The sequence below is a fragment of the Thunnus albacares genome, chromosome 1 (genome assembly GCF_914725855.1).
Source record: "Thunnus albacares chromosome 1, fThuAlb1.1, whole genome shotgun sequence".
Classification (NCBI taxonomy): domain Eukaryota; kingdom Metazoa; phylum Chordata; class Actinopteri; order Scombriformes; family Scombridae; genus Thunnus; species Thunnus albacares.
In genome coordinates this window covers 20,745,938-20,762,399 of record NC_058106.1, presented here as the reverse complement: position 1 = coordinate 20,762,399, position 16,462 = coordinate 20,745,938, and the positions used below count along the sequence as shown (strand labels likewise).

The window sequence follows — 16,462 nt, the reverse complement described above, 5'->3', positions numbered from 1 at the left end:
GGTTTTAAACAGCTTAACCTCGTCCCCTATGATAATTATCACCTCTCCCTAATCATCCTCCAGGTGTCCTACGACGCAGAAGGATTCTGTGAGAGGAACCGAGACGTCCTTTTCAACGACCTCATTGAGTTGATGCAGAGCAGTCAAATGTAAGTAACTCCTATTTCCACATTGCAGCGACATGTGGTGAGGCTTTCTATGGAGCTCACTCACTATTGTGATGCATATGGTCGTAATTGAATACATCTGAATGAGAGCTTCAGATGTCCTTTGCATCTGGAAACTGGCGGGATGTAACAGAAGTGTGCAGGGCCGCGTTACGTCGTGCCCTCTGCCCTGAATCACGTCTGGCTGCTGTTCAGATATGCGGCTTTTGGGGTCTACCCAGTCTGGCCTTACAAGTGCAGTCTCCCTGCGGGGCTGCATTGTGGAGTCTGGTCTCCCTGTGTTATGGTTTCTTGGGCTTTCTTTGTGTCAAAGTGGCCATCTGTGCAAACAGCCCGCATTGTCTGCGTAACCCCCGCAGGCCTCAAGCCACTGCTCAAACCCTTTGTGTGTACGTTCTGTGAGGCGTGAAAGGAGGTTATGTCAAAATCCCATTCAGACACGTGCTCGAAAATGCACATATATATACAGTATGCATGTATATGTACAGTATATCACATACACATATAAAAACACATAGATAAAAGAGTTTGGCACAGTCACAAAGGAAGCATGAGAAGGAAGGAAGCAGCCTCATTCCTGAGAGCAGCAGGTCTAAATGGAGAAGAAAGGAATGACCAGTATTGTCAGCTGGACAGTATTAGCAGACTTCTGGTCTATTTGTACACATAACCTGCTGATCCTTTCTTCTGTGTCCATAGCCTTGAGTCAGAAGTTTAAAACCAAACAAATACCAATGTGGGAAAATCGCAGATAGGGGATTATATAAAAAATCCCAACATGAAAAAGCACTTTGAAATAATAAAACAACAAAACACCAAAGGCAGAGATGTAAGCAAGTTGTAATAAATTGAATGCCGAGCAGCAGTACATGTCAGCTTCAGAACAGGCCATCACATTTGTATGTGAGTTTTCAAAGCCGACACAGTTCAAAAGGAGCCACACGCTCGGTGCCTGAATGACAGATGTGCTGATCACTGAAGCGAAAAATAATTTTGGTAAAAGGGAACAGAAGCCCCGAAGATCGTGACCGTGTTTTATATTGTTTTACCTGCATCAGATTATCCAGGCAAGCCTTTTAAATAAGTCTTTAAAAAGTGTCCAATTTACAGCGTAAGTGCCAAGAACAACTGCTAGACATCATCATTAATTTCAATTTACGGCTTTGAGGAAAACAGTGACGTCGTTCATTCTCGAGGGAGAGCTTCTAGTCCTTCTCAAAAAGTTGGTGTGCACTTTTCCATAACACAGGAGCATGTGAGACTTGAGCCAAGAGAGTCCAAGTATGTTTTGATGAGATGCTAAATTATTTTTATAATGGCGTAGTCTGAGGTTTCAGATGACTTGTCATCTCTCTTACCACTGTATACCAAGTTATATGGGAAAAAAAATCTGTAATAATGAAAATGAGCTCAAAAGTACAAATCTGAGCCACTATCCTTTAAGTTCTGGTAAGTTATAAGATATCCTGGTAACAAGAGTGTCTGTCTTTAGTTGAGAGAAACCTGAGTGTATGGAAACTTCACAGATATCTGTGACATTCTGACCTGCAGCAAGATGTCCTAGTGAAGATGTTGTTATAAAACACATCTACAAATGAAACATTTACAGTTACCTAAAATATATTCCTCAAATAGTGCTTCATCGTGCAGAAGGCCAAAATTCAAGCAAAAGTCATTCATGCCTGAATTATTTTACTGCAACTGGAGCGTTGTCAAATAATTGCTCACATTCTTATTTACAGCAGTGGCCTTGGGGAGATTAGCTGCACAGGGAGGGTTTGTTCAAATATACTACAGTGTGCACACACATCCCTAATTTTCCCACCCACCCCCAACTCAGACTTTCCCAAGTGGTTTAGGAATTCAAACCATTAACCTTTGTCGAAGGTCCTTCAATCATTAACTGCATTTTTGTTTTTGGCTGCCAGAGAAACTAGACATTACTGCTTTTCCAGGTCTACAACATATGTTTTTGTTGATACTGACTCAGTCTCTTCACCTTTGTCCCCTTACAGCGCCTTCATCAGAGCACTGTTTCCAGAAAACCTCAACGCTGAAAAGAAGGGTCGGCCCACAACTGCAGGCAGCAAAATAAAGGTGTGTGTTCAGCAAAGTGTGTGTACTGCATACACCTGCCCCTCCTTCTTATCAGGGTCCCCGTGGGAAAAGACCTTTGAAAAGATAATGTGTGCTATATGTTTGCTATTCAGTGGACTCACAGGAGTGGCCCTCAGAGTCAGTATTTCAATAAGTCCCAGTATGTTGGGTTTTCATTACCTTAACAGCGTTATCATCATCATCACTCTCATCTTCTTTTTTTCCCCCTTTCTTGATCTTTGCTCTTACTTCAAATCTCAGAGACAAGCCAATGATTTGGTGAGCACACTGATGAAATGTACTCCACACTACATCCGTTGCATCAAACCTAACGAAACCAAGAAGCCCAGAGACTGGGAAGAGAGTCGGTAAGTCATCCCCTGTCACCCTCACTGTCACACATATAATTAAAACTCCAACCAAAAATTATACTTAAGAATGCTGTAAAGAGACAGTTTAAGAGTTTAAAAAAAATCCTTGCTTAATGTGAGTAATGAGGCACATTTATCAAGTGACTTCATCCCATTTACAGGGAAGTGTGGGAGTAACATACAATAAGAGCAGCTCTTAAGTGATCTTGCTTAATCATCATAAAATATCCTCCCATTTTACTCAGTGACATGTTCTTTTGCAAAAGAATACTGTGTGATTTTTTTAAAAGTTATTCTTATTTTTGTAAAATCCTGAAATGAACAACAATCTAATATATTTATAATGTATAAATAGAGATGAAATAATAGAAAATTGACTGAAATGGAAACAAAAATAAAGTCAAGTTGGAGGAAATACATCAGAGAAAACAGACAATCAGGAGAATTTAGCACCACATTGACAGTAAAGATGCATGAAAAGTGATTGTAGAGAAAATCAATGCCAGCTTTATTCAATGCCATTAGAAGATGGAAGCACATGAGCAACACGAATTAGACATAGTGCTAATGATCAATGATATTTTGCACAATCACTCTTTCACTTAAGTCCAAAATTTCACTTTTAAAAGTTTAATAAACATGGGTGTAGGTCTTTAACTATTCACACATAAAAGGTCAACACTGGATCATTGTTCAGATGTTGGTCAGTGCTGCTGCTTCAAAGACTTCTGTTCTGCCTCCAACCATTTTTCTGGTCTTATTTGGATGTTTTCTATCCGTCTGAAGACCAAGTCATGTGAGACATGTCTCACATTTCCCCCTTCTTTATCCCTTTGTTTCAGTTTCTCGCTCTTTCCTCCCTGCTCACAGGGCTTGGGTACTACATGTTCAGATGTAGAGTTGCTGCTGTATTGTTCAGAGCCTATGACCTTCCTGTTATGAGTCCGGTGCAGGGTGGCTCGTTAATTTGCACCGGAACCGCTGTTTTCACAGGAAGTCTGAGTGTACTAAGTAGTACTTAAGGTCTTTGTTTGAGAAGAAGTTAGCAAAACGCAACTCGTTTGCATACAATGAACCTGTGATTATCCCTTCCGCCAGTGGAGCGGGAGCTTTATGTGTAGTATACTGAACCTAGTAAAGAGTTAAGAATAATAGCTGATATCTCAAACCACTGCTGCAAGGTAGTTGTGGTTATAAATCAAAGTTAATTGAATATTAATATTTTTTCTGGATATAGACACTTGTTGCAGTTGGTTGCTTGGATATTGTTTTTATTTTTAGTTTTTTATGTCTTTTTCTATTAACTTTTTTATTCTCAAATTTACATATTTACAACACCAACATGATATCACAAAAAGTCAGCAGTGTCAAAAACATAAAATTAAAACACATACATTTAAGGATGGTGTAACAAAAAAAGGGGGGAATAAATGTCCATCAATACCACTTCACATTCAGAGGGTCAGCAGTAAGCATGTGTGAGTATTTATTGTGTTTTTAGTCCAGTTCACTAAAAGAGGGGAATTATTGTAGCGTTCTATAACAGTCTCCCCCATCATCAAGCCTATAATGTCCAAAAGAATTCAAAAACAATAACAAGCATCCATTATAAGCCACAAAATGTCCCAAAAGTCTCCTTTTTGTCTGTCCAAAAAACACATAAAAGTAATCAAACCTTCCATCAGTAGTCAACATCGCTTCAGTGAAAAGTCTGACATAATTTTATCCTAATATTCATCTTTGTTTCTTTTTCTGTCTTTAGCGTAAAGCATCAGGTGGAGTACCTGGGTCTGAAGGAAAACATCAGGGTAAGGCGTGCTGGTTACGCCTACCGCAGAGTTTTCAAGAAGTTCCTCAACAGGTAACACACCTCAGACTCAAAGTGATGTCACACTATTTGTTATTCTCCATCTCATTAAGATCTGTATAAATAAAGGGGTCAGGTTTAAACCACCTAACTGTAACACACTTAATGTTGGCCACTAGTCAGATCTGTAAGCCTGAAGACTACTTGAGGATATTATATTGCAATATTACTTTAAGGGCACTGAACACATCCTTCCTTCACTTTGGACATGAACACAAAATGTGTCTCTCCAGCTCCGGTCTACGCTGGTCAGGCCATCATCATCATAATCTTTGATTTGGGTTGGGATGAGAGCAGCAACAGCAGCACTTATTCTGTGGTCCCAGTCAGTAGGAAAGAGTGCAGCATCTCTTTGGGTCAGTTGGGTTCACTGGGTCAATCGTCAAGCTGCGTGTTTAGCCTTATTGAGGAGACACTCTGAAACACACAGCACTTTTAACATTCTGTCTCTGATAAACTTTCTGGTCCTCAGGTATGCCATCCTGACCAAAGAGTCCTGGCCAACATGGCGAGGAGATGAGAAACAAGGCGTCCTTCATCTCTTACGGTCTGTAAACATGGACCAGGATCAGTTCCAGCTTGGTCGCACCAAGATCTTCGTTAAGGCCCCCGAGTCGGTACGTTTGTTCTCTTCCTCACCTTCAGACTGTCACGTTCTCTGTTCTTTTGCTTCGTCTTCGCCCTTTTTCTAATACTCCATCTCCATTTGAAATCTTTCCACTTTGCATTCATCGAGCAAAAGTACCACGTCACAACTCTTTCATATGTTATCTTTGTACAGATGTAGAGTTCATATCACATGTCAGTGTGTCTGCTGACATGCAAAAAGCCTATTTGTTAGCAGGGGGAAAACTGAACTCACCATTACACTAAACTCCATAAAAGGGCACTAGTGTCCTGAATCATGCTCAAATCCTTGTTGTAGGGGAGGAGACTCAACCCGACCCTTGTACCACGTCAGCACTGAGTCAACACCACTTTGGAACTAAAACACAAGCTCAGGCTGTGGTTGCAGAGTCGGGGGAACATCGTAAAGGGTTGTCTTTTTCCACCATAACCACTTTTTTTCATGGTTTCTATGAAAGCAGCACTTGTGTGAAGCCTGAGCTTTCACTTATTAACATTTGTACACATCACGCACGGCCGAGCATGCACGTGCACACACACACAGATGTATGCTTAGAGGCTAATACACAGACATCTTAGTCTTAATTCAGGCCTTACAGCTGATACTGAATGCCTTTACTTATTCATTGCAGCAGTGCGCCGCCAAGAGCCCCCATCCCCCCACAGTGCCAGACTGAAAGTCCGAGTCACTGAGGTGTACTTATGAAACGCAAATATCACACAGGGCGGACCGCTGAAATGAGCTGACAGGCTTCTCAAAACAAGCCTTTCTGTCTGATAAGACACTGACACTAGCTAATTAGTTGTGTGACTCAAGCACTTTTCTGTTGGATGTAATAAGTAAAGTTTGATACCGAGCCAGATGTTGGAGAAGAGTTTCTCCCCCACAGTGGTGATGGATGAGCTGCTGGCTTACTGTGCATGTGAGGTCTTACAAGTGCTGCGCTGAGGCAGAACGATGAGCACAGAGAGTTGTCATTCACATGTGAATCGATTTAAAATAAGTGTGCTATTATATAATTTAGGTCATTTTTTAAAATTCACTTTCCTGCCTTAAAAAATGAGGATTTGCTGCTTTTCTCAGTTTTGTATATTTTGGGTTTGGAACTTGGTTGTTTAAAGACATAATTCCTTTTATAGACTAAATTACTTATCAATTAAGGTACACATGATTGACAGATTCATTGATAATGAAAATATTAGGGAGTTGCAGCCCTATGATCATCAGTAAGATCAATACTGCTTTGGTTTGAAATGCCTGTCAGATATTTGAGTTATAAAGACGTAATAATAGAAAGGCTGAAACCTTTTTTGAGTTTTTCCTCCTTGAGCTAAATTCATCACCATGTAATATAAGACAAAACACCACCTGCTGTTTGTTCTTGGATCTGTCACTGTCAATTACCTGTCTGACGAAAAAACATTGAAGCCTCAGTGATTTCATGATGTAACTTCATAGATAAATGAATCAATTGACGTATTTCTCTCCTCACAGCTTTTGGGGTTGAAGTTTGATCTGTTGAGATGTTGTATTTAATGTTGCTTGTGGTTCGGTCCTGTGCTGTCACACTGCGGCCTGTGGCCGGGCTGTGTCAATGCCAGGCCTGTTACAGCAGCGGGCAGGATGTTTAGTCTGGCAGGGAGAGGGCAGAGATTGTGATTGCGTGTCTAGAGGCCCGTCAGGAAATGACATAGACTGGTGAAAAGACTGGTGGTCTCTTGGCGCAGAGTCAGCTCCTTGAGCGGGAAGTGGGGAAATAACTTTATATCCAGAAAAAAACATTTTTTAAATGTGTGTAAGAGTTTTATTGATCATATAGAAGAATATAGAACGTGGTGTTGATGAACAACACACAGAACAAAAAGTGCAAATATATCTGAAATCAAACATATTTTACAATATTACAATTTATTTAGCTTAGTCTTTGTTATTAACCAGGAATTACAACAAATCAATCCAGTTTAAGTGTGTACAATTGAAAGACAGGAATCATCTAAGCTGTGAAGTGCAAGTTCTGTTAATTGTAAAAATGTGGCTGAGCTAGCTTTTTAGTGTTTGCATTCTGTACAAAAAATCTCTGTCCCACTTTACCAAATGTGCAACTTGTAAACTGCAACTTGCAACATAAGTTCATTTCCTCTCACATTGATTCTGACGCGTTTAACTAATAAAGAACCCACCATATGACCTGTGCACGAGTAGGAAATGGGACGCCGGCACCATTTTGCGATCTACGTGAAAGCAGTGCTAGAAAATTGCTTTTGCGTAACAGGCCTCTGGCTGACATTGTTTTGGTGTTGATATAATCTCATTTTTTTACACGCAAGTTTATACAACGTTGCTGTTCAGGTCAGTGAAGCATGACCAGAGTGACTGCAGTGTTTCGAGAAATGATTTGATACCCGTCAACGTTTCAACCAAACAGTTTCCGACGCTTCTTGCTGTCAGATAAGGACATTAACTGTAGTCCATTAGGAGTCAAACTTCCACTCTCACATTGAAGTGCAAAAAAGATGATCAGTGAAGTTGCCAGCAGAGAATGGACTATGTGTATTCAACTGTACTCAGGCATGTTCAGTATGCTTGTCATTCCTTCCATTCAGTGTATTTAGGTGTGTCTGTTTGGGTTTGTGCACTGAGGTATGACTGTCTCTTACTGTTGTGTCGTGTCTCTTTCTTTGTGTTCACAGCTCTTTCTGCTGGAAGAGACAAGGGAGCGCAAGTTTGATGGCTTCGCCAGGACCATCCAGAGAGCCTGGAGGAAATACCAGGCCCGCAAGAAGTATGTCCAGATGAGAGAAGAAGGTGAGTAAGGAAACTTTTTATAACATTTGTGCCCGTCTATCCGTCCCTGTCTCTCACTCTCTTTCTCTCTGTGGGTTTGTGCAGCTTCTGACCTGCTGTTGAATCGCAAGGAGAGGCGGCGACACAGCCTCAACAGAAACTTTATAGGTGACTACCTGGGTATGGACGACAGGCCTGAGCTGCGACAGTTTCTGGCCAAGAGAGAAAAAATCGACTTTGCCGACAAAGTCACAAAATATGACCGCCGGTTCAAGGTTTGTTTTTTCTTCAGTCTGCAGCCTGTTTCTTTGGCGCAACAACTGACAAAACATTTACTGTATGGAGATGTTGTGTTTTTTTCTGCTCAGGGAATTAAGAGGGACTTGATCCTGACCCCTAAATCTGTGTACCTGATTGGAAGAGAAAAGGTGAAACAGGGACCAGAGAAAGGGCAGGTGACAGAGGTGGTGAAGAGGCGGATTGATGTGGAGAAGATCTTGGCGGTGTCTCTCAGGTATGAAATGGACACTACCTTTCAGCATATAGTTCCTTCCGATGTGGGAAAAACTGGGTTGCAATATTCCTAAAGAAATGTATCTTCTCTCTGACTGTGAACAAAGCTTTTTATGTAGCTTTTACATCTTGAAGCTATGTGTCACCCTTCCGCAGAGCAGGGAAAGTTACTTTTCTCCAGACAGAATAATGCTGGAGTACATTATTCCTTTAGGTGATTTCAGTGGAGTCTAAAGTAACTTTTTAGTTGCATGTTCCATCTAGCATACAATCATATGAACACAACCAAGTCAAACAAAGACGGTCAGTATAAACAAAATTTGTTGCTCGTTCTATTAGCATACACCAACACTCTTGATGCTACATCACTGCCTACCTCCTCCACTTCTCCAGTCACCTGCTGCATGTTTATATGAATTCAAATAACTAAAAAATCTTTATTTGTAGTATGATGTCATGTTCATTTTAGGAGTTTTCCAGCTCATGGACAATCTTTATCAAGCTTACACAGATTAGTTAAGAAGCATCACATGAGCTGAGCCACGTTGCCAAACTCAAATACATATTGTTGTTTCAACAAATGATAAAACACTGACAAGTGTGTCTTGGCTTAAAGAGCATAATGCTTAAAAAACAATAAAAAAACAATGCCTGCATACCATGAGCTGAATTACACGACAATATACTATTGTGTAATTCTTTTATTATTATGTTACCATGTATGCACCATCTAAAACATCATTGTAACTGAGCTACTACTTGTTGTTTCTTGGTATGTTAATAGAAGAGGAAATAAAATTACTTTTTCCAAAATCCTTGAAACCTGCCAATGCCTTTATCTCAAAGCTGGTGAATCACAGAGTCCTCCCTGGGATTCACAGGCACATGTTAAAAAAAAAAATAAATCAAAATTTACAAGTATAGGAAGGTACCAGTAGGTAATGAGTTGTTTCTAAAACAATACAATTGCTGCTAAACATGCAGCAGAGGCACACAGTGGTGCAGGGGCCCAACATGTAAACTGTAGACATTTGCACAGAGTCATGACTCTACTTCAAAGCCACAGTCTGGATTTCCAATCACACACAAGTTCCCATATTCCTGTAAATGTCACACAAGGGATATCAAAAACATGTGGAGTATATCAAAACTACCTCCTGTGTGTGTCCGTCCCTTTGTGTGTGTGTAGGTCTGACTGAGAGCAGTTTTTGTGCACATCTCAGAAATGTTGCTGAAATCAGTTAAAAACATTCTCATGAAAGAATGTCGACCAGTTTACTACAAAGAAAGAAGGAAATAAAAGGGACAGAATGAGTTGTGGGGGCTTTGTTGTTGGGAACGCTGTATAACTTGTTTTAGAGGTAGAAATCACAGAGCTGTTGATGCAAGCATGTGGCTTTTGAGTCAGTGGGGTAATACGGACCAGGTGGTGAAATGAGTAAAAGCATGAGTTGTAAAAGCTCATCAGAGAAAAAACTCCACTTCACTGGAAGGAACAAAGTATCCTTGTGTGAGTTACGGGCACAAGCTGTCTCCCCTCTTTAGATGTGAGCCGCTTTGTGTGTCACTATGCAAATGTGAAAACTGATTCTGACTCTCCATCTTGACTCCCATCAAAGCAGAACGGTTGAGGTGCAGAGCGTCTTTGCAAAATACATTAAAAAAAAAAAAATCTTGTGAGTGTAATTTCGCTCGGTGAGATTTGTTTCACGGATTTTAAAATTGAGCCTCACTAGCTGTTGTGTTCATGTTTTTCAGTACAATGCAGGATGATTTCTTGATCCTGCATGAGCAGGAGTACGACAGCCTGCTGGAGTGTGTCTTTAAGACGGAGTTCATCAGCTTGTTGGCCCGCAGGTTTGAGGAGAAAACCCAGAGGAAGCTACCACTCAAGTTTAGTAACACGTAAGTAAACACACAGAAAATAACATTCCAATTGGGAGTCAAAACAGCAAACTACACAAATCTATCGCAGTCAGTTATACTCAGTACTCATCCTCAATTTTTAAACTTGCATTCAAGAAACATTAAAATATTGCCTTAGTGTTGATGTTCCTCTAAAATGTATTTGACACTTAATCATTTCTGACTTTGTTGAGATGTTTAATGGATTCAGCAGCTCAAACAGATTTAAAAAAATCTATATTTAAAGGCAAAACTGAAAAAACTGTAACTCTAATGTGACATATAACATATTTTCAAAATGATGTCCTAATGAAGTCACATGAACCATCACTCTGATGTAGAGGATGTAAATTAAGCTTGAGCAATACAAAACTTCTATTTGTGTTGTTTTCAGACTGGAGATGAAGTTGAAGAAGGAGAACTGGGGCTTTTTGAGTGGAGGCGGTTCCCGGCAGGTCATGTTTATCCAGGGTCAGGGAGACATGCCTGTACTGAAGCCCTCGAGCAAATCTCTGCAGGTCAGCGTTGGCCTCGGGCTTCCCAAGAACACACGTGAGTATTAGTGGACCCGAAGAACAGCCATGTCCTGTTCTCACTATGAGCAATGTGTATCAGAGGTGTGGACTCAAGTCACATGATGAATTTGATGACTTCAATCATGACCTACAAAGAAAAACTAAAAAAATCTCAACCTTGACTTGAACTATAGCATATAGAACTATAAGAATTGTGCATCTAACTGCATGTTATTTTATTAAGTCCAGTCTTAGTGATTTTTTTGTTTCAAAGGCAGACTACATCTCATTTTATGTATAATTGTAACTACAGTGAATTACGATCAAATACATTTGTAAATGTGCTGTACACAAACTCTGTAAAGCATTTCTGATTTATATTCATTTGAATTGGTATTTACTATTATTCTGTTGGTTTTAACATTTCAAATGGCATTCAGTTTAATAAATAACTCATTATTATTACATGTTTAATACAAAAAAAAAAACCCTTTTTTACTTCAGACTTGACTGAAAACTTCAATGTCAGGGTACAAGACTCACACAGAAATGACTCGGTCCCACCTCTGACAATATACATCAGTTCAAAATATAGCTCATGATATTATCTCACCTCTCAGTTTCTTTCAGTTAAGCTCATTGTGTTGTCTCTATTTAGGTCCCACCAGGAAGAGCTTCACTCAGAGCCGCTCCAGCGTGTCCAGAACTCACCAGAACACCCCTTCCCGCGCTGCACCGGGACCTCCAGGTACAGCCTTCACCGCACTGCCACTGAAACAAGCATTTTCGTGTTTCCATGCGGACTGTCTAAAACACACTGTGACCCATCCTCGTCCTTCTGTTTCCTCCTCGCAGTTGCTCACCAGAACGGTGGAGTGAAAAATATTAACCATGTAGCCAATCAGAGGAACGCTCAGCATCACAACCAGAAGAATCCCTCATCCAGCAACGCGACGCGCCCCTTCCTGCCCAGCAACATCAACCAGCTGAACGAGCGAGGCAGCAACCGGCCGCAGCCAAACCTGGATTGTCTGAGGGTCCCTGACCAAGGAGCTGCTGGGTGAGAAACTGGCACGAACACACTACTATAGTCTAAATAACACACACACACACAGACAACGTGTTAGGAAAAAGGATGTAGAAGCTTTTCTGCTACAAAGGTGGGTCATATTAAACATATTAAATGCAATTTATCAGTATTTGTCAACTATATCACTGTTGGTTAGTTCCATATTGTGATATATCTTGTGTTTGGCATGATTTTGGAGAAATGCTCTCTTTGACATATTAAATAGTTTTGCAATTCTGTTGTGATCTGGTCTCAGGTTATTTGGCCTCTTTGGAGCTCTATTTGATATCTTGTGTTGCTTTGAGAACTCAGTCGCTTCTGTCATGTCTTATATTTGACAATTGAGACTCACACATTAGTGTCTTTATTGGCATCTCACTGGCCAGAAATTAAAATCTCAGGGTTGCACTAAAAAAGAAAATTAAAAGTGTGTGTTGCAAGTGATAAAATACTGATGGTTAAAGAAGTAGAACAAGTTTTCTGCACCAGAACTGAGAGCAGTTCGTCACTTCTGTGGTGTTTTAAGTTCAACACTGGCCTCACGTGTCTTTACACTTGATGTGACACTCTTTCCCAAAAGATGAGACCCTTCTCTTAATTTCTATTTTCTATTTCTACAATTAAGTAGACAGGTACTGTGCATGTCAGACCTAATAATAGCTAATGATTAATAGCTAACTAACACTAAACATCATTCAGCCTAATATGACCCAGCATTGAAGCACTATTTGCAAGTGTAATTAAGGTTAGGTTTAAAATCCTTTTCCAAGTGACACATTATTGTCTCTACCTTCTATAAATTAATGTATTAACTTAGAGGCTCAATTATATTTTATATAGTTTTCTTTACAAACACAAAGATTTTGTGTGAACAGCATACATACCTGCAGGTTAATGCTACTAGACAGTGTTATCTGGAAATGTTTTCTCTAACTTCACATGCACAGTTACCAGACATGCACATAGACATCAAAGACACACATTAATACACACGCTTGTGTTTCTGTAATTTGCCATAATTTGGATAATTTATTCTTTTGTAGTAATGGAGACAGACGACCAGCTTCAAATGGAGGAATGTGAGTTGGAGTGTTTGCAGTGTTTTGGGTGGTGGTTCAGTAGTAGAAAAGCTTTCAGTAGCAGGACATGTTTATGCTTCTGTACATTTTTAAGCTGCTAATAGTGAAATACTTTCTTTTTTAAAAAAAATTTTTACTGCAAAGAAGTTCAAACTCGCTAAAGGAGCCAACCGTAGTTCGCAACTAATATCTTTTTTTCTGCTGCAGTTCAGTTTATATCAAAGAGGAATTATTTTAAAATTCGTCTTTTTGTGGAAGATCTTTCATTTTTGTAATGAAAGAATCCCTGCTGTGCACTTCTGCTGGCTCATTTTTCATCAGGGATCCGTTTTATAAAAAAAAAAAGAAGTGGATATTAAAGATGAAAGTTGCTTTCAAGCACAGTCATAAGAGAGCAATGGAAATATTTGTATTCAGTAAATGCATATATAGCATATTTATAAGCTAACAATTTCCGTATATGTTGACCCCTAACTATGGTGACGGCACTATCCTGAATTATTTGCTTCACTCTCACAGCATTTTGTATTACATTTGGCATTGTGTTTACAAAATAATGATAAAAGAGAATATACTGACCATACAGTATATAAATATGGTTTCCCATGTACATTTACAGAGCCCTAAGTGCAAAGCCTGAGTGATGAACTGAAATACACTGACTGTGTTTCACCTTTCTTTGCTCTGGAAGGTTTCATAAAATTTCAACATTTTTCAGTCTCAGTTCATTTGTTGATGCAAATATACAGCATGTACTAGATCACCATCTTGTGGCTGATTGATGAACTACTGCATTCTTTTAAAATGAAACACGACAACACAAACAAATATTGTTTACGTTGTCATATACTTGTGTGTGACACATTTTTATAGCTTCCAGGAGGATTTATGGTCGCTGTCAGTTTTAAAACCAAAAACACACCAAGTGTTTAATTTGACTATTGTTTCTAACAGCTATGAACAATACAACCCTAAAATTTAAGCTAAAAAAATGTGGCTTTTTACATAACAAGATGGTGATTGTACATGCACAAATATTTTAAGATGCACTCTGACACTTCTGAGTTACCTTCACAGCCACTGCAGCACAGTAAACTCGCTCTTTCATTTAGTGCCCTCCTGTAGGCGGACCCCACTGCAGATGTTGACAGTTGTGTGGTTTCCTTCTTTGTCTTCTGACACCTCAGGGCCCACAGACCGTCAGCCACCAGGCCTCCACCAGGAGGAGGACGACCCAAACCCGCACCCAAACCCAAACCGCAGGTGCCCCAGTGCAAAGCCTTGTACGCCTACGACGCTCAGGACACAGACGAGCTCAGCTTCAATGCTGATGACGTTATTGACATAATCAAAGAGGGTAAGAAGACAGCATTTTAGACGGCATCCTATTCTTGATATCATAATGTCTGTGTTTGTGAAGATCTTGCCAAACGTCGGTCTGAAATGAGATTCTAATTTAGCCGTATTTGTTGTTTAGATGCATCTGGATGGTGGACAGGACGACTTCGTGGAAAGCAGGGACTTTTCCCCAACAACTACGTCACCAAGATCTAGAAGCCGCGGGTTTACAGCACGAGGAGGAGAGTCTGCTGCGTCCCTGCTGACCCTCTCAGAGGACGGGATGGTGCTTATAGTCAGAGAGTGAAGCGCTGTGAGATTTTTTGAGGAGAAAAAGCTCACACTTCCTCCACTACTGCCTTTGTAGTAAATGAATGTAACTCTCTGTTACACCAGACCAAAAGACAGTCAAGACAAGAAGACTGTTTGACCCCGGGGTCTGTTTTCCTCCACAGTCCCTCTGAGTACTGAACAAAAACTATTTATTGTATTTATAGCTTTTCTGTGTCCTCCTTACTGTCATTTTCACCTTGCTGAGAGGTTTTTTTCGAGCGCAAACACTTTGAAGCGTTGGAATGAAGTATGCTTAATCTGTGGGACGAGGTTGCGATTTTAATCTCCACTCGTCGTTTTTTAGATGAAGGTTTGATTGCTGAAGCGAAGGCGGTTGCCGGTGCCAGTGTCACCGGCTCGTTGTTGGAAACTGAAGTTGTTTTTACCAGGAATATTTATTTGGATGCAAAACTGTCACTGCTTACAGGGAACAGACATTCAGTAATTAATCACACTGTGATTTTTACATGATTTTAAATACCAAAGCAATGCATTTTAATCAGTCTGTGCGGTCAAGTGGTGAATCACCTGGAAAACCACCTTCATCTCTAGTTTTTTTTGTTTTGTTTTTCTATCACACCAGTATATTTTAGACACAGAAAAGAGGCCATGTATACTGTAACCTGAGCATGCTGTCTGTGGTGTATTAGCACTTTATTGGTACAGGTACTACCTTAGACACAGACACCGTCACTTGCTCATCATGCCACAGCCAGTAAGTCAAGTCTATGAAGGACAGATTGCCAAGCTAGCAATAAGCCTAGTTACTGAGGAGACTAATTTGTTTACATGAAACGATAAAACAGGCATTTTTAGATCTGATTCTGTATATGTGTTCATATGTAGGAGTACGCCTGTTGCTGATTTAAATTAATTGTTTTGTATTTTTTCTGAAGGATCTTAGTATTCTTTTTTTTCTCTCTCTCTCACTCTCTCTGCTTTCGATACTCACAGGGCTGCTTTATTTCCCGTTCAGCGACACGTAGATAATTATCACAGAATAGGGTGAATGGATTTTTGTTTTGTCAAGCGCAAAAGTGGTTTTAGGTGAAAGATATTTGTTGGCATTTTTCTGTGGCACTACAAAGAATTCCTTTTGCTTTGGCTCAACTGTTCCTGCACATCTTTTGCACTGCTGTTGCATTACTTACACATTCCTTTGTATTTTTTTTAAATCAAATAACCACATTATGCTCTAGTCAGTAAGAACTGCTGGGACTTCTGTCGTAGATCCTCTGCATCATCAAATATAGTTTGATCTTGGATGGTTGAAAAGCATCCTTGTGCAATACAAAACAGTAGATGAGTCTTTTAATAAAGTATGTAATATTGTAAATTTAACTGCTTTATTTTGTTTTATTATAAGAGGAACCATTAAATGACCAATGATCAAGCAGGTGTTTTATGTTTATTACCTGACATTCACATGCCATCACAGATAACTTTGATCAAACTGCACTTAACAGATGTTTAATTAAGTCATCTAACTGTTCAAATATAATTTTGTTAAAGCCAATTGTTTGTTTTAAAGAGTAATGTGCTGCAGAGTTTCCCTTCATTATTGTCTAAATGATGTTTTATATGAGCTTTCTCCACTCTGTAAAGAATAACATGAAGAAATTACAGAATTGTATTTGCATTTCTTAATTTTCTTCCTTACAATAATCAAAAAATGTCAGTATCAGCCTTAAAAATTCCATTGTGTGCAACTTTAAATAGTAAAAAAAATAAACTTCTGGTTGATAACATTCCTAAGAAAAACAAAAATACAAAGGACATGCCTTCAGTGTCTTCAG

At 39.6% G+C, this 16,462-nt stretch overlaps 1 protein-coding gene across 3 annotated transcripts in view; it reads left to right on the top strand.

Moving 5' to 3' along the window:
* Positions 1-16,059, top strand: part of myo1ea (myosin IEa) — a 53,770-nt gene extending 37,711 nt beyond the window's left edge. For 2 of the 3 annotated variants that reach the window (XM_044348934.1, XM_044348953.1), the window contains exons 15-29: positions 64-149; positions 2,183-2,264; positions 2,526-2,632; positions 4,398-4,496; positions 4,975-5,119; positions 7,821-7,935; positions 8,020-8,189; positions 8,283-8,428; positions 10,186-10,332; positions 10,727-10,884; positions 11,506-11,595; positions 11,703-11,907; positions 12,960-12,995; positions 14,183-14,352; positions 14,473-16,059. In XM_044348934.1, the coding sequence (XP_044204869.1) occupies positions 64-149; positions 2,183-2,264; positions 2,526-2,632; positions 4,398-4,496; positions 4,975-5,119; positions 7,821-7,935; positions 8,020-8,189; positions 8,283-8,428; positions 10,186-10,332; positions 10,727-10,884; positions 11,506-11,595; positions 11,703-11,907; positions 12,960-12,995; positions 14,183-14,352; positions 14,473-14,549 (1,833 nt within the window). In that variant the 3' untranslated portion in view covers positions 14,550-16,059. The remainder of the gene's footprint in view (positions 1-63; positions 150-2,182; positions 2,265-2,525; positions 2,633-4,397; positions 4,497-4,974; positions 5,120-7,820; positions 7,936-8,019; positions 8,190-8,282; positions 8,429-10,185; positions 10,333-10,726; positions 10,885-11,505; positions 11,596-11,702; positions 11,908-12,959; positions 12,996-14,182; positions 14,353-14,472) is intronic. The other variant, XM_044348943.1, reaches the window with a different exon arrangement.
* Positions 16,060-16,462: the final 403 nt, after the last annotated feature.